This window comes from Gavialis gangeticus, unplaced genomic scaffold, assembly GCF_001723915.1.
Source record: "Gavialis gangeticus isolate Ggan-Ray unplaced genomic scaffold, GavGan_comp1, whole genome shotgun sequence".
Taxonomy (NCBI): domain Eukaryota; kingdom Metazoa; phylum Chordata; order Crocodylia; family Gavialidae; genus Gavialis; species Gavialis gangeticus.
In genome coordinates this window covers 32,731,947-32,747,495 of record NW_017729031.1, presented here as the reverse complement: position 1 = coordinate 32,747,495, position 15,549 = coordinate 32,731,947, and the positions used below count along the sequence as shown (strand labels likewise).

Genomic DNA, 15,549 nt, shown 5'->3' with positions numbered 1-15,549 from the left:
GGTTTCCTGGTCTCAGCTGAGGTGCTACAGGAAGCAGGGAGCAGAGGTGAGGTTCACACCACACCGTTAGAAAGGGATTTGTGTTGCTAAATTCAGAGGGGTCTGAGTCAAGAGTGGTTTGGCTCAGTGACCGCTGCCGTCCAAACTATGATTTATGCTTCAAAATGTTGGTGGTCAGTTCACCTCTGCCATGTCTAACCAGGCAAAGCAGGTGTGCAGAGCTGACCTTTGTGGCTGAGCTTTGTTTTGGACCCAGCAGCCAACAGCTCAATTTGTGATGAACATAATCCAGCGTCAGGCTTTTGGCTGCAGCCTGACAGGTTGGTAAAGGAGGAATGACCGAAGTATGAACCTGGAATATGCAGCTAATTGCATTCAGGGGATTAACTTGGCCACCCACAGCACAGGCCCTGAGCAATGCCAGGAAAAGCATCCTGAGCTACCGGTCTGGTCCTCGCCGTCAAGTCGTCTTACGAGGTGCATGATCCAGTCGTGTTAGCCTCCGAGAGGAAACAAGCCACCAGCTCCCCAGGTTGTTCTGTTTTATTTCTGAATTATTCTTTACATTGTACAATATATAAAAATACAGAGTACCCAAAAAAAATTCACAGTGTCTAAAGGCAGTGATTACAGTCTAGGTCACCTTTATACTAATAGTACCATCAAGTTCAATTGCATAGGAAGGGTGATGTGCCTTCACAAGAGTCCAATCCTACTCTCCAGGGTTTGTTTTTGGGGGCCAAAGATTTTGTGTTCTACTACAAATTTCCTGTGTAGCCAAGATCCAATTATGCACTGTCATTCCCCTCCCCTGCCCATTATAACACAAAGTCCTGTGATTTCACCTTCGCCTACCATTCCTCCCTCACTTCTCCTCTATGACAAACAATGTTGTTAATGAATTAGATGCAAGCATGCATCCAGCCGTTAGCGGAGAGCAGCTGCCTATCCCCCACCAGCATGCAGCTGGCTGGCTTCGACGTTGGCTCCACAATTTTGCAATGGAAACTTTTTGCTTCCATTATTGATGGCGTTGGTCCCCGGACTGCTCCCGGACTCTGTGGCGTGCATCTTGCACAGGTGCCCAGCCCATGGAGCGTGTTGCCATTACTCATCGGGATCGCCTTTGGCCACCTGACGAGGTTGGCTTGGCTCAGGCTGGAGTGCCAAGATCTGAAGTCTGCATCTCTGCCATGAGCTGCCTTTCTCCACTCTGGGCAAGAATATGGTGCTCTTCAAATAGTGTCCAGCCATGTGAGTCAAGATGCTGGACCCTCTGTGACAACCTGCTTGAGAGCATTTTCCTGTCTCAGGTTGAGACGTGGACAGCACCTAAATGGGTGGATGTTTCTTTGAACCAAACTTGTCCTTAGGACCTCTGGAAGTTTGCCCTCAGCTGGTTTACAAAAGACATCCCTACGTGTCTTCCCTACTGAAGAATTAAACAGTCCAAACCAAGCCCTTGCAAACCTTTGGTAGTCCTTACCCTGTCCCAATGAGTGGATGGCCAAGGGCAACCTCAGCCACCCTGAAAATTACAGCTTGGATTTTCAAAGGAGCCCAGTGCCTGACTTGCTGTATCAAATCTTTTAGGTTTCTTTAAATACCTCGGCTGCTGGGTTGGCAGGTTTTCTCCCTTAACTTAAACAGTAAGAGCCCAGCGTGTGAATAGTTCGTCGGTGTCTAGCCTGCCAATCAAATAGAGGGAAACTAATTGCAAAGCTCTTCGACACGTACGTGCTAACTGACTTCCTCCCAGTTCTGGCTGAAGATGCATTTTACTTTAATGGTACAGTAGTCCTTACTCCCACGTGCTATTATGCTCACACAATTATTCTCTACTTGTAATTAAAAAAAAATGAGTGATCCACATAGCCAGCATGGGAGGATTATTCATAAAACAGAAGTTGCTCCAAAAACCATTCATGCCGGCATCCTTACGCAGGCTTTGTGCTGGGGAAATGGGCATTTTGAACTATAAAAATCAATTTTCTTCTCAATTTAAAGATAATTAGATTTCATTTAGCTACAAGGTATGTTTTGTTAAAGCAAATGAAACACTGGCTGTTTCAGTCCTTGATTTCAGTTTGTCCAGATGGAGGTTGAATAACAGCACTGCCCTTCTAAACGTTCTCTGCAGGCATCTTGCTATATATATATATTTATATATATTGTGTGTATATATTATAAATATATACTGTACTTATCCACTGATAGATAATGCACACTATTCGATCAAAAGAGGAAGTTGGTACACAAACTTTTAAATTTACATTTTATACGTATAAAAAAATCCTACAGTTTGGTACAAAGAATAGACAGTTCTCTACGGACAGCGATTTCATCCTCACATGGGCGTAGCTTTACATCATTGGAGGGATCATCTTTGTCTGTAGCCTACATGGTAATTAATGGACTCTGTTCCCACTTTCTACATTGCTTTCGACACAACTTCTATTTCACTTTCTAAAAATAAGGCATCAAGAGCAGTTGTTGTACAATACACATTCTTGTCTTCTGCGATTCATGTTTCACACGTCTCAGAAGAGCAGCTGGCTCACATATATATACATTTGCAAGTGCGTCTTTCAGACAACAGCACCCTTTTCTCCAGGAGTTTTTTTTTCAGTGTTTTACTTGCTGGAGTGAGCTGTGTGCATTATTAAGGGGAGATGTTCACACTTGGCTTTCCAACCCAGCAAAGTCCAACGGCAGCTTTGCAATATAGAAGGGGTAACTCTGCACAAATGAACCTTCTAGGAAAAAAGTACAAGCATTTGTATGGGGGGCAAGAAATAGCCAAGGGGGGAAAGAAATAAGACATGTCTAGCAGTCTACCTGCTCTTTGCTGAATCCCAGCCCAAAACATTTGCACAGCCCTCGAGTCTCAAGGTGAAGGTCAATTCCTTGTCAAGTAAATGACCCGAGGTTTTCATAACAGTGGGGGCAAAAGAAAATAGCGGAGGAAGCGGCTTGTAGAAAGCAATGCTGTAGAACCAAGCGTATTGCACATACTTTTAGATGACCCTAAGAATGGGAAATTTTAAGCCATTTAACATCAAGCTGCAGGAGCAATTCAATCTACTATAGACATTACAGACATGATGATCAAGCTGCTGAATTACCTGCTGGAGTCAAACAGAAATGCACGAACATCACTGTATCTGGTGTCATTAACCTGTCATGCACTAGGGAGCTCTTAAGGCATTCAACCCTGACATCACATTAACATTGCCCTTAAAGAACTGCACTCTCATGCAAACATTAATTGAGTAATAAGAGTTCAGATGCCTTCCCCCCGCCCAACCCCCTCGCTTCTACTTTCTGCTCGAATGGAGCCCACAGCCTCTTGCTGTGATTGCCAATTATATGAAAAAAGGGCTGAATCCATTTGGACGACTGGTAAGAACAAATCTCTATGTCTTGCTGAAAATATAACTGCACACCCGCTCCCTCCCCAGTATCTGCCTTCAAATAGTTTATAAAATATGCACTTCTGAAGCACAATGGAAGTAATGATTTTTCTCAGTGAGTTGAAACCCTAAATAATTTCACAAGCTGCGTGGAAGGAAAAAAAGGCAGTTTAAATATGTTATTCTGAGAGGCTGGAACTGGGAAATGTTTGAGAGGCAAAAAAGAAAATGCAAAAATTCAAAATGATTGCAAGGTTCAACTCGCTTGCTCACACCTTCACACAGGGCAGCTGCGATCCAGCCCAGTAAATGATAATCCTACAGCTCTCGATTGCAGGACCTCATCTGTGTGGGACGCTCTGGCGTCTATAATTCGTAATGTCTATAGTGATCGTGGGCACCCATGCTTTCTTTAGGATCACTGAAATTAAATTTGGGAAGTCCTGACTGGGCAGCCTGATCCAACAATGTTCAGCCACCGGTTCCACTATGGTCTCTTGGGGGTTTTTTTTAACGGCACTTAAAGGAACAAGGAAATGCAGCAGGACAAGTCCCGGTTCCTCAAAGGAAGTCCACCGGGAGCTAAGCCTAGGTCCTCATAACCATTTATGTGCCTAACTCACTTAGGTGCCTTTGAAAATCCCAGCCTTAGGCTTTTGGAGCAATGCCGCTATTTCGATGTCCATGCTGCCGTCCCATCCATCCTTGCTGCCTTCTCCTCTGCTAACACGCCAAAACTGAGGGCAGCCCATGTAGGGTGGAGGGGTCACAATGTCCCTCGTTAAACAGCAGTAGCAGAAGCAAAAGTATTAAGAGTCTGCGCCGGCCGATCATCACCTGGCTGGGAATCTAGGGCACCTCTGCTTCTCTAAGGGGAGTTTCTCTCCATTGACACTGGTGCAGCTGGGAGCAGGCCCTCAACTGGTCTGATGGCCAGAAAAGATCAGGAGTGACTGATCTAGACTGGGACACCCCAGTGACCAGGCTGACAAGGGGAATTTTATAAGAAAAATACCATTATGGCCATGGGTGACTGCAGACAGCTTTCGGGTTCAGCTAGCTTAGAAACAGAAGGCAGCTTTGCTCTTTCGCTTTTCAGTCCTGGTCTCAGGGGCCATGTGGGCTTTTGCGCACACTCTGGCCAGGCCTTTCTTCTATTCCTATTCCCTACTTCTGCAGCTGAGTTAGGCGGACAGCCCAAGCCAGCCGAGCGAGTGAGCGCCGGGGACCAAGGGGTGTGAGGAACTAGTACAGCACTGGCTTCTAGCAAAAAATCTGTTGAAGGAAACGCATCTAAAGCAGACCTCTGGAAAAACACCCTAGTTGGGGACTGAAAATAGACATGGCAAGAGCTGAGGGATGAGGCAGACAAAGATTCCCCGTTCTGGCACCACGTGGAGTTCATGCGTGCGTGCTTTGCACTCGTTATCTCATGCTCGGTAGTGCAGCATTCTCGCAGTCTTAGCATCAGGAGTTTGTTATAAATACTTAGGAACATCGAACAGTAACAGTGCCATACTTGCTCACGTTGCTGACACAGTGGAGGGAATTGTACATTTAAGCACTGGCGAAGGGTGAAAACAATAATGTCAAGGAAACACCTGGTCGTGGACACCATGGCTTCTGTCTCAGTCTAATACAGTTCTCATGGACATAGTCACGCACCTACACGACATTACATTGCTAAGCTGGATAAAAAAATTTTAATAATGCTACAGTCCCAATTTAATTTAACGGCTGTAGCCGGATTTGTTTGTTCGTTTGCTGAGCAGGTAGAGGAATACCGGCAAACAATGCACGTTGTTCAGCTGTTTAATTAATGAATTCATGGAGTTCTGCCTGGAAGACACCGTAAGAACACGCAGCAGACGTTCCGGTCACGTCACGCCATGGAAACATTCCTTAGAAAAATACCCGCCCCCCCCAAAAAAGTCAGTATCTCTTACTCTTTGAAAATAAATGAACTAAAAATAATCATACAGTAAGAATTAGCCCAATGCATGATAATGTCACAAAAGGAGAGCATGGCCATCAACACTGTCATGGCTGGAATCAAAACTAGAGGGGGAAAAAAAACAAAAGAGTAAATGTTGTCTTGAAGAAAGCCCATGGCTCTTGAAGAGCCCTTCACTTTTTCTTTTTCTTTTTTCCAGCGGTATAAACATCTTTGCTATGCACTCCAAGTTCACGTCTCGTCGTGCCAACATTTTCTTTGCTTAACATCTCACTGCCTGTATAGTTTTCTTTTAATTAAGACCAGAAACATTCTGAGATGCTTCTTTGGGTAAAGTCCGCTCTTCGCATGCTCTTCCTTCGCCAGTCAAACGGCAACTTACCCAAGAAGACTATTTCCCATAACGGGAAAGGAATCATCCCATGGTCCCACTGCCCTGGAAAGTTACTTTTATAGAAACTTAAAAAAAAGAAAAGAAAAGAATGAAACATTTAAGTTGTTAGCACGATGGAGTCCCGTGCAGCTCATCTTGTGAACTAAGTGCCAGTCAGAGTACTTTTGCTATCGTATCGCAGGAAAGGTGCTCTTCACTGTAGAGATGTTTTCTGCTCTAAGCAGCTACCTGTTGAGTTTCTTTGAGTACACCTGTATGGTTTCATTCTCCTGCATGGTGGAAACTTGCCACAGCACATAGTCAGCTCCTTGGCAATTTGGGCCTGGACAGAAATGCTGCTCTTCCAGCCTTGAACACTTGCAGCCAAATATCTGTAAAAGCTTATGAAGAACGGTCCGTGGCCCGTAAGCATTCTGCCCACTTAAGGAGATGTGGTGTTTACAAGTAATACAGTAAACCAAAAAAAAAGGCCCTACTGTACAATATTTACATCTAGAGACTGGGCCAATATTTGGTCCATAAACCCAATTAAAAAAGAAAATTCATATAGGAATGGATCCAGTCCTTGCATGTTCTGTCCACCATCAGCTGTTGGTAAAGGTCCTTCCAGGGGAGGCCTCAGGCCTGTAGTCATATTTATTCAGTGTACTGGGGTAGTAGGTAGTCGTGTACACGTTGGTTTGCTGCAAGGGGTAGAAGTTGGTTCTGTCATCGGGTATTAAATTGTTCTTGTTAAGCGTCTGTGAAAGGGGAAAAGAAAGTGCGTAGATATGTTAACGCTGCCTGGTCAATGCATCCTTCCTATTTCCAGATTAGCACCCTCTCTGCTGCCTTCTCCATCATGTTCTCCACTCCAGCCACTAGCACCTTCCCTCCGTCTGGGAGAGTAAGGTGGGTGGATACCATTCACATGGCTTCCTTTATGGAGTGATGCTGTGGAGGGACCCACAGCTCCTGCCATCCTACTTTGGTGGACCTGTGCTCAACCACTACCAGAGTCAGGACCCAGAGCCTTCTCCAGAGACCCAGATTCTCCTAGTAGGTGGCACGATGTCCGCTCATCATTGTCACACATGCTGGGCCTAAACAATCAGGGCTTAGCAAATAACGATAACACTGCAGCCTATCCCCTTCCAACGTTTTTTTTTTTTATTTTACAGCCTCCAGCTGCCTCTCATAGCAGTTGCCAAAGTGGCCCTTCTTTTTCCCTTTGGCAGAGCAGGTGCACATTTACCTGGTCTCCATCTCCACTGGTAGATATCCAGGTTTGGACCCCCCGATATTAAGTGTGTCACTTCTGTAAGCTACAGTATAAGTAACAAGTCAGGGTCACTTTGTGAAAAACTAAAAAAAAAAAAAAGACTAAAGAAATTTAACAACCGAGAAGCACGGGTGGTCAATAGCAACCAAAACAAGAGCAACATGAATGTACCTTTTCCCATCAGAATCCAGGAACGGGCAGAGGGGGTCTTGTCTTCCTCTTATGGACTTGCTCATGTTCATGACACCAGATGCTGTATTCCCTCCCCCCCGGGTATAAAACTCATTGACATGTCAGGCGTTACCAGTGGAAAATGGTCAAGTCCAATGTTGGAGATTCAGCGATTCATAGATGCTAGGGTCGGAAGGGACCTCCACAGCTGCTTTATGTCTTAGGGGAAACCTCATTTCAATCACGGGCAGCACCTGGTTGTACTTTCTGAAGCCTGCTCCTGGCATTTCATTCTCACGTGACCACATGCCTAATATCTCTCACCTGAGTACCTCCCTCCATCATCGTCCTCCTCCTCTTGTTGAGGCTCTACACAAGGTCTATGCTCCACATCCGGCCTTAAAAAAGGTGCTCAGTTCACTGGGGGTGGGTGTCTGTGATTGTCTAGCTCAGCATCTGGCATGAAACCCCACTCATTTAAGAGCCAGCATGGATCAGTGGCTGCGTAGGGAGTAGGAAAGGAGGCAAGGATGCCTGAGTCTTGCTGCTGACTGCTACTGCCTCCCTAAGTGACATAATCTTTGTTTTCCTACAGGGACGCCACAGACATTTCTTCCTGCCAGGCGCGATGTGATGATTAATAGCTGATGCTTAAAAGCATGAAGGACCCAATACCATCACTTCTAAATACTGCCTTGCTCATGAAACCAATGTTAAGCACATCGCCGGTATCTGTTAAGCACGGCTTTGTGCGAATATGGGTGGCAGCGCCGGGCCCGATACACCTGGCAAATGTGACTGCAATAGGCAGAGCTACTGTTTTCAGTGCACAAGTGAAATCTGTAAAACCCAAGTGTGCCTCCGACTTGTATCCTGTTCAAGCAACCTTGGCAGACCGAGGCAGGAAAACCCGATTCCTTCTACCTATGCCCATTTCAGCAGAGCGGGGATCATCAGACCTCACGGTAGTTGATGAGCTGCCACGAGAGGCTGTGAGTTAGAGCCATCCAGGATGTAGGAGGAAAGACTCCTTCGAGGCAAAATGACCCACAAAGGAAAGAAAGCTACTGCAGTGAGAATATGCAAAGGAAAAGCATTTGGTAGGCAAATGTCTGGGACTGATTCACTTCTGAAACATTTATCTGAGCTGGTTTAACCCAAGCACATGCCCAAGAGCCATGATTACCTGTGCTGGCTACAAATGCATGTGGAGTTGTTAGGGAACGGGCTCCTTAAACTAATTCACTTTCTCCTGCCTAAAAAATGGAGTTCTTCTCCGTTTCATCTACCCGTGCACAGCCCACATGGGTTGCAGAGATGGGCTCCTAGTCCATCAGCTGTGGAGTGAAAGGGTCATTTAGAAATGATCTGATCAAACTTGGCCAAGGGCTGAGAATCCTTTTGGCCCTTTGAAATGAAATGCCGGGAAATGCCATGCTTTGCTTCCCATGGTCCAAAGAAATATTAAAATAACAACTCAAGCACTTAGGTCCAGCACGTGTTGGTCAGATCACAGGGCTGGGAGTGAGGGAAACGGGGCTCTATTTTCTGGCTCTGCCGCTTGCTAGGAGTCCTTGGGAGACTCGGTTTCTCTCCTCATCTGTAGCATGGGGATAAAAATGCTAACTTGCGCTGGTGAAATGCTCCTTGGTGAAATGCACTCGACACATGCACCGTATGGTATGGCCAATGGACTGTTTTTCCTATTCCATACCAGAATGGTTTGGACGCCCTGGATCCCTCTTTAGAGTCCCTGGGTTTCCCTCGGGACCGTGTGCAACGCCATGCTCCAGGCCGCTGCTTCCCACCGCAGGAGAATGCAGCGAATTCCCCCACTACCTTGCTCCATGCCACCACATTCACAACTGCGCGCAATGAGTGTAACGCATCACTGGATCCACTCAAGTGCACAGCACAGGCATAAATGGGCAAGAACACAAATGAGTGCAGAGAAAACCAGGGAAACCAACTGGGGAGCTGCCTCCAAACTGACCGATTATTGCACCGAGAAACCTCCCGTGTCTTGTGGGTTGCATAGACACGTTGCAGAGGAAGCTGAAGGCATGGGGCAGCAGGGGATGGGTGGCCGTCTCAGAGCAATGCTCTCAGGTTAGCTGGGTCACCTCTCTGAAGTGTTAAAAGGAGAGCTAGGCCTGGATCAAGCCTTGCCACACATAGGATGTGTTTCATTGCTACCACTTAGAAAGTTTTCTGAGCAGTCGCACAGTAATGCTTGCTACAATCGAAATAAAATGTCCTAAGGGTTGGCGTCATGTGCTGCAGGGGCTGGGACTGACAAAGGGTTGTTTGTCAGCCCCAACCTCCCCCGGCCTGTGCACTGGAGTCTCCTGACTGTACTACCTCCGTGGGGCAGTCAGACGTTAGCTCAACACGTGTTAGGTGATGTGACCTGGAGATGCTCCTCATGGGAAGAGTCCTGGCTTTGCTGCGCTAGGATGGCATTTAGCACATGTTCTGCTGCTTCAGCGACTGGATGCTTGCATTTGCAGTACAGTTAGCACGTCCTAAGTGTAACGTGTGACAAGGCCCTCAGACCGAAGCATCGCTGATGTTTCGTGGTGTTTGAGCCCTGTGGCTCAAGCCCATCTCTAGCGGAGCATTAAAACCACAACAGTCCATTTCTTTGGCCTTCAGCTGGAAAGTTGGTAAAAATATCAGGATCTTCTGCAATGCTTTAAATCAAGCCCACAAAAGCAGGCTTAGCATTTAATTAGCAAGATTTGCAGTTTTCTCTCTCCCTCCTCTTTACTTTTCTATAGCACTTAGAAAACAAAAAAAAAACACCTCACAGCTGTTTCTTTGCTCTCTCTCTTTTTTGATGGTGGGCCTTATATCTTTGGGAAATCCCTTTATGACAATGTTTTAAGGGAATTTATATTGCAATTAGCTGCAAAGAATTTGTCTCCAGAAATACTGAGGTGACAAAGTTAGGTCTAAATCGACATGATCGATGTGCAGGGCCTTAGTGTTTTCCAGCACAAACTTACTGCCGGTCTTCTTTTAATACATAAATAGATGATTAAGCTCCCAGGCGTTGGAGACTGCTTGATATTTTGCAAGAGAGGGAATGAAGTGGCAGTGAATTTTAGAGGCCCACATGCACAGGTCTACAGTTAGATCACTGTGGGTGGCCTCAGGTGGCGTTTTACTCTATGGTTTAACCCTTGCTCACTTCCCTTCTCTGATGGGCCGGGTTGGGAGACTATGACACTCTCTCAAGAGCAACATCTCTCACTCAGCCCCATCCAGGTGGGGCATCAGATTGATGGACCAAAGTTAGCCTCCAGGTCCTGAAGTCAATGGAGTTGTACTAGGGAAAAATAGGGCCCACTCCATGCAGAAAGGTATCAGTACATCTGGTGATGGCGAAGGCAAGAGCAATCGTGAGCGTGGACTCCCAGCACAGAGTGGATCACAACCCAGATGCTGTCTCCCCTGGGCACCCTCCCCTCTGGGCAACATCGGTGCCAGTTCTCAGCATCCCGGTGGCCGAGGAGCAGCTGCAGAAAGCCGTGAGCTTGTGCATTGCAGGGGAAAGTGCACTGAGAGATCAGTTGTATCAGCAAAGCCACATAATCATTTCTGACATCACCTCCATTTGCGAGTCTATCCATCGGGGTCTGCATCCAAGAACTCTTCAGCAGATGGCTTGCCAGCCACACACGCTAATCCGACCACAACCCGTTACTCAAGGGCACGCATAAGAATTTAAAACTTTCTCTAGAAGGTTTTTTATTACATTGTTTTGTCATGTGAATAAAATGCAAGCAAAGAAAACTCTTTTGTCCTAGGAACAGCAATATCAAATAGGGATGCAGTCAGAAAAATGAAGAGCATTTCTATTGCGACAGGTAACTGTAGCATTTCAACATACTGCGCGTCAACCAAGTTAAAGGGCCCGTGTCCAATCAACAGGGCACTAGGGCTGTGCAAAATTTTGCCGGCAGTTTCGTTTCGACGCTGTTTCGACTCATTTCAAGCTCGAAACAGCACAATCAAAATGAAACAGAAAGCTTCGAAACAGCCTCGAAACGAAACGTTTCGAAAATTTCAAAACATTTCAAGTTTCGAAGCTCGAGCTGGGCTTGCCTGCAGGGAAACAGAAACTAAAGTAAGGACGGGGGAGGGGAAGGAGTGCTCTCATTATTGACTGTGTAGCTGGCCAATGACTGTCATCCTTTCCTGAGGTCCCTTCCAATTGCAGTGCTCTGGGGGAGGGATGGAAAATCTGCATCAAAGGCAGCATTGTTTGAACTGCCCTGCCTTCTGCCTTGGTGTCAGTTGAGTGAGGGCGCACCTTAACACACACGCGGTGTCACCCACCTGTGTCATGAGTTTTGCCTGTCAGCAGCTAGAGATGCAGGGCCCCAGAACCCAGACTCCCCCTGCACCGATCTCCTTGACAGCTGGCAGGCATCGTGGCCTCAGCAGGGGCTACCATCCCTGCAGCTTTCACCCCGCTGTGCCTTAACACGCATACAGTGTCACCCATGTCATGAGTTTCGTTTGTCCACAACTTGAGGCGCAGTTTCCCAAAACCCCTGCAACTATCTCCTTGAAACTTGGAAGGCTTTGTGCCTTCAGAAGGGGTTAGCATGCCTGCAAGTTTCATCCAAATCAAGCCAGAAATGACAAAGTTATAGGCTGTTTTGAGCTTCCACATAATAGCGTATGGGCGAAATGCTGAAACAGCGTCAAAACAGCGAAAGTTGTTTCGACGAAGCAAAACAGAACAGTGGTTTCAAATTGAAACGAAATTTGAAACGAAACACTGTTCTGTCAAAACACAAGTCAAAATGGAACGGTGCCGTTTTGGACAGCCCTGCTGGGTACAGCTTAACACTGCATCTCCCAAAGTGCATAGAAATTCAGAAGCCACGTGCAAAATTCAGTGAAACATTTTAAAAGCTTCAAGGTGCTACCAGAAACCCTCTGCATCTACTACTGTAACCTCTGATGCATAAATACATGTAATTCCTACACACATCGGTCCAACCAAGCTGCTGTGCCAATAACAGTGTCTACTGCTGAACATGACTAGCATCAATGTCTACCGGTACGTGTTCTATCTTGCTCATTTATTAGTGATATTTTTAGGCTGAGGGAATCATTCAGATTTTCCACGTACAAAATCTTTTGCCCACCATGCCAGAAACTTGTGCCCTTGCTCCAAGGCAGTAAGTCATAATCCATTAATGCAGTTGATTAAATTCTCCCAGCAGGATCAGCCCATAATCACACCTAACAATAGAGACATTCCAGTACTAGTCCTCTTCAACCTCAGATACAATGCCGTGTATGGCCTGATTGGGCATTTGTTCTGTGACAAGTAGAGCAGATGAGATAAATTCAGTTTTAAGTAAGAAACTGTCTAAACTCCAAATATCAGCTAGAAAAAAGGCACAGATTGCTCACCGCATAGTTTGACTGGCTCTAATGAAAACAGTATTTTCTTAAATAAGGATCAAGTGTTTTCTTTGGGTAAATGATTGCTGGGAATGCAGGGATCTGGGTTTGACGTCCCAGGGTGGCACTTCCTGTCTTGTGTTCCTATATAGCCAGGTCCTTGGATACCACCGCACCTGCTTCAAGTAACTGTTCAATGTTCCCACCTGGCCAGAATTAAATCTGCCTTTAGACAACAAGGAATAGACGTAGACCATACCTGTGACAAGGCTATCAAAATACCCCCCTGTAACCTGCACCAAAACAAAAAGAAACCCCCCTGTGACTGCACACTGCTGGTGGCCACCACCCACCCCGCACTGGCACCAATCACCAGAGTCATCAAAGGACTACAGCCTGTATTCAACAGGGACCAGCCCATGAGAAAAATATTCCCAGCCCCTCCACTCCTGGCTTTCCAACAACCCACTAACCTTGCCCAACTCATCCTTAGAGGAAAACTGCCCACGGTCCAACAGGCATCAAGTGGGACATAGCCTTGCCTTGGCTAGAAACACTGACCCTGGCAACACATCTCCATTGCTGCTACAATCAATGCCCCCCACATCATGAAACCATCAGACTCCCCGGTTCCTACACGTGCCTTTCCCAAAACAGGGTGCATCTGATCCAGTGCATCCAAGGCCTTCATGACAACTACACGAGTGAAACTAAACTATGCACCAGAATGAACTCATACAGAGAAATTATAAAGGACAGAAACACATGTACACTATTAGGAGCACATTTCTCACAGCGCGACCATTCCCTCTCTGACCTTGCCATCCTTGTGCTCAAGGGAAATCTACCTAACTGGTTGAAAAGGAGAAACTGGGAACAAGAATTCAAAAGCTTGGCTGGACACTCCCAACCAAGGGCTTAACACGTATACGGACTTTATGTCTCATTAAAACCTACCTGATTCCCCAATTTTCCCCACGCATGAAAGGTGAGAATGACCCTCCTCCCTTTTGATAGGTCTTCAAGTCCTGGTAATCAGGTCCTTTTCTTCTGCTAATTGTTTGTCTGCTACCCTGGGAATTTCTTTCCCCACTCTTACAACTTTTTTTTTTATAACTATGCTGCGTTGGGTGTTCACTGCTCAGACCTGATGAATGTTGTCTTGTATTTGAAAGCTTGCCTGACTATCTCAGCTATACAGTTGATCCAATAAAAAGTATCATCCAAAGAAATCTTTGCCTCTTGCATAATTCCTGGACCAACATGGCTACATGACTATAACACTACCTAGGTAGGGAGACACTCTCCTCATACTGTATACAAACCACAAAAACCAGACTAAGAATGATACAGTGGCAGTGTTTCCAACATAAGGACAATGCTTTTAGGCCTTGTCTAGTCTCGCATTTGGTAGTTACTTCTCATCTGTTCATGTCTCTCAGCCCTTCAGCTTTTCCTCCCCTTTTTGGGGGATACCTTAGAGTCCTGGGGGAAGATGTATACCCAATACAAAGAGTTACAGTCTCCATAGAGCAGGGGTGGGCAAAATGCAGCCTGGGGGCCGGATGCGGCCTCCCAGGCCATTCTATCCGGCCCACGGGGCCCCTAAAAAATTTAGAAAATTAATATTTATCTGCCCTGGGCTGCCTGTCATGCAGCCCTTGATGGCTTGCCAAAACTCAGTAAGTGGCCCTCTGCCCAAAATAAGTGCCCACCCCTGCATTAGAGTCAGCAGAGCCATGACAATGATGCTGGCCGTATAACTGCCCCAACATTTTTTCTGTCAGATGATGACATTTCACAACCAGTCTCTCTTATATAGTGCAGATGTTCTTAGTTAAGTGACCTTCCACCTCCCCCAGCTCGTATCATCTGTGGGTAAATAGTCCTCATTTTTATCTACTCACTGGGCACATCTACACACGCACTTTAATGTGCATTAGTCTATTTTAATGCACATTAAAGCATCACAAAAAGCCATGCTCTTTTGCTAATACACATTAAATAGACTAATGCACCCTTTCTCTAGCACCTCACAACGGTGATACTAAATTTAATGCGCATTACCTAAAGCTCATTAATGAAGGTGTAGATGTGCCCTCTAATTAGGTTTCATGCCGTAGCACCTACCGCCTTCCCAACTGGAGTTACATCCAGAAGATCCTTGTCCTGGGCCAGCACATGAGCAGACAGGAAGATGCCTCCAGCCTCAACAATGTATTATCTAGATCTCTTTTTAAATTAAAAGTACATCTGTCCTCAAATGAGTTGCCCTGGGATGACCTGTCCCATCAGCATGGCAGCCTGTCCCAACATCTTTAGGCTTGCTCGTTCATGGGGCAGTGGATTTAGGCAACAGGCCAGAATCAGTGCTTCAGCATGAAGGTGACTGGACTGCTTTATGAACAGGCAGCAGCGCACGATTTCAATCAGTCCTCCCAACAGCCACGTGAGAGTTGTACCCATGTAAGGCTCAATCCTGCTTTCAGTACCAGCAGTAGCAAGATTCCTATCAAATTCTGGTAGGCAAAGTTTGGCCCTAAAAGAGCGAAATGGAAGATCTCATGCTCCCTAGGAAGAGGATCCAACCTCTTGCAGTAGCAGAGAGCAAAACTGTCACTCAAAAGTGAGAGGAAGAAGGGGATCATGCAAAACATCGTGTATCCAACCCTTAATCCTGTCTTTTATCCTTCCAGGTTCCCCGTGCCCCAAACCAGCAGTGAACCATACTGTGCTCTCCACTCGGGTCCTTTGTATGCTTGAAGGAGCGAGCCATATCCTTCTTATGAAAGGAAGTTCCTCTCTGTCACAGCCAAATAGGTGGGAACTGCTGAAATGCGTTGAGAAAAATTTCCCATGACCCAGAACTTTGCGGGACGGTTCAAACCCAGGTCCTAGTCATCGGGGACTCCCTCCTGTGAGGGCTGGA

The 15,549-nt window shown here is 46.2% G+C and overlaps 1 protein-coding gene across 2 annotated transcripts in view; it reads right to left on the bottom strand.

The window, feature by feature from the left end:
- Nucleotides 1-527: 527 nt before the first annotated feature.
- Nucleotides 528-15,549, bottom strand: part of SEMA5B (semaphorin 5B) — a 310,450-nt gene continuing 295,428 nt past the window's right edge. The window contains exons 22-23 of one of the 2 annotated variants that reach the window (XM_019522583.1): nucleotides 6,996-7,065; nucleotides 6,408-6,501 (exon numbers count right to left, since the gene is read on the bottom strand). In XM_019522583.1, the coding sequence (XP_019378128.1) occupies nucleotides 6,494-6,501; nucleotides 6,996-7,065 (78 nt within the window). In that variant the 3' untranslated portion in view covers nucleotides 6,408-6,493. Of the gene's footprint in view, nucleotides 6,502-6,995; nucleotides 7,066-15,549 lie in introns of both variants that reach the window. The other variant, XM_019522582.1, reaches the window with a different exon arrangement.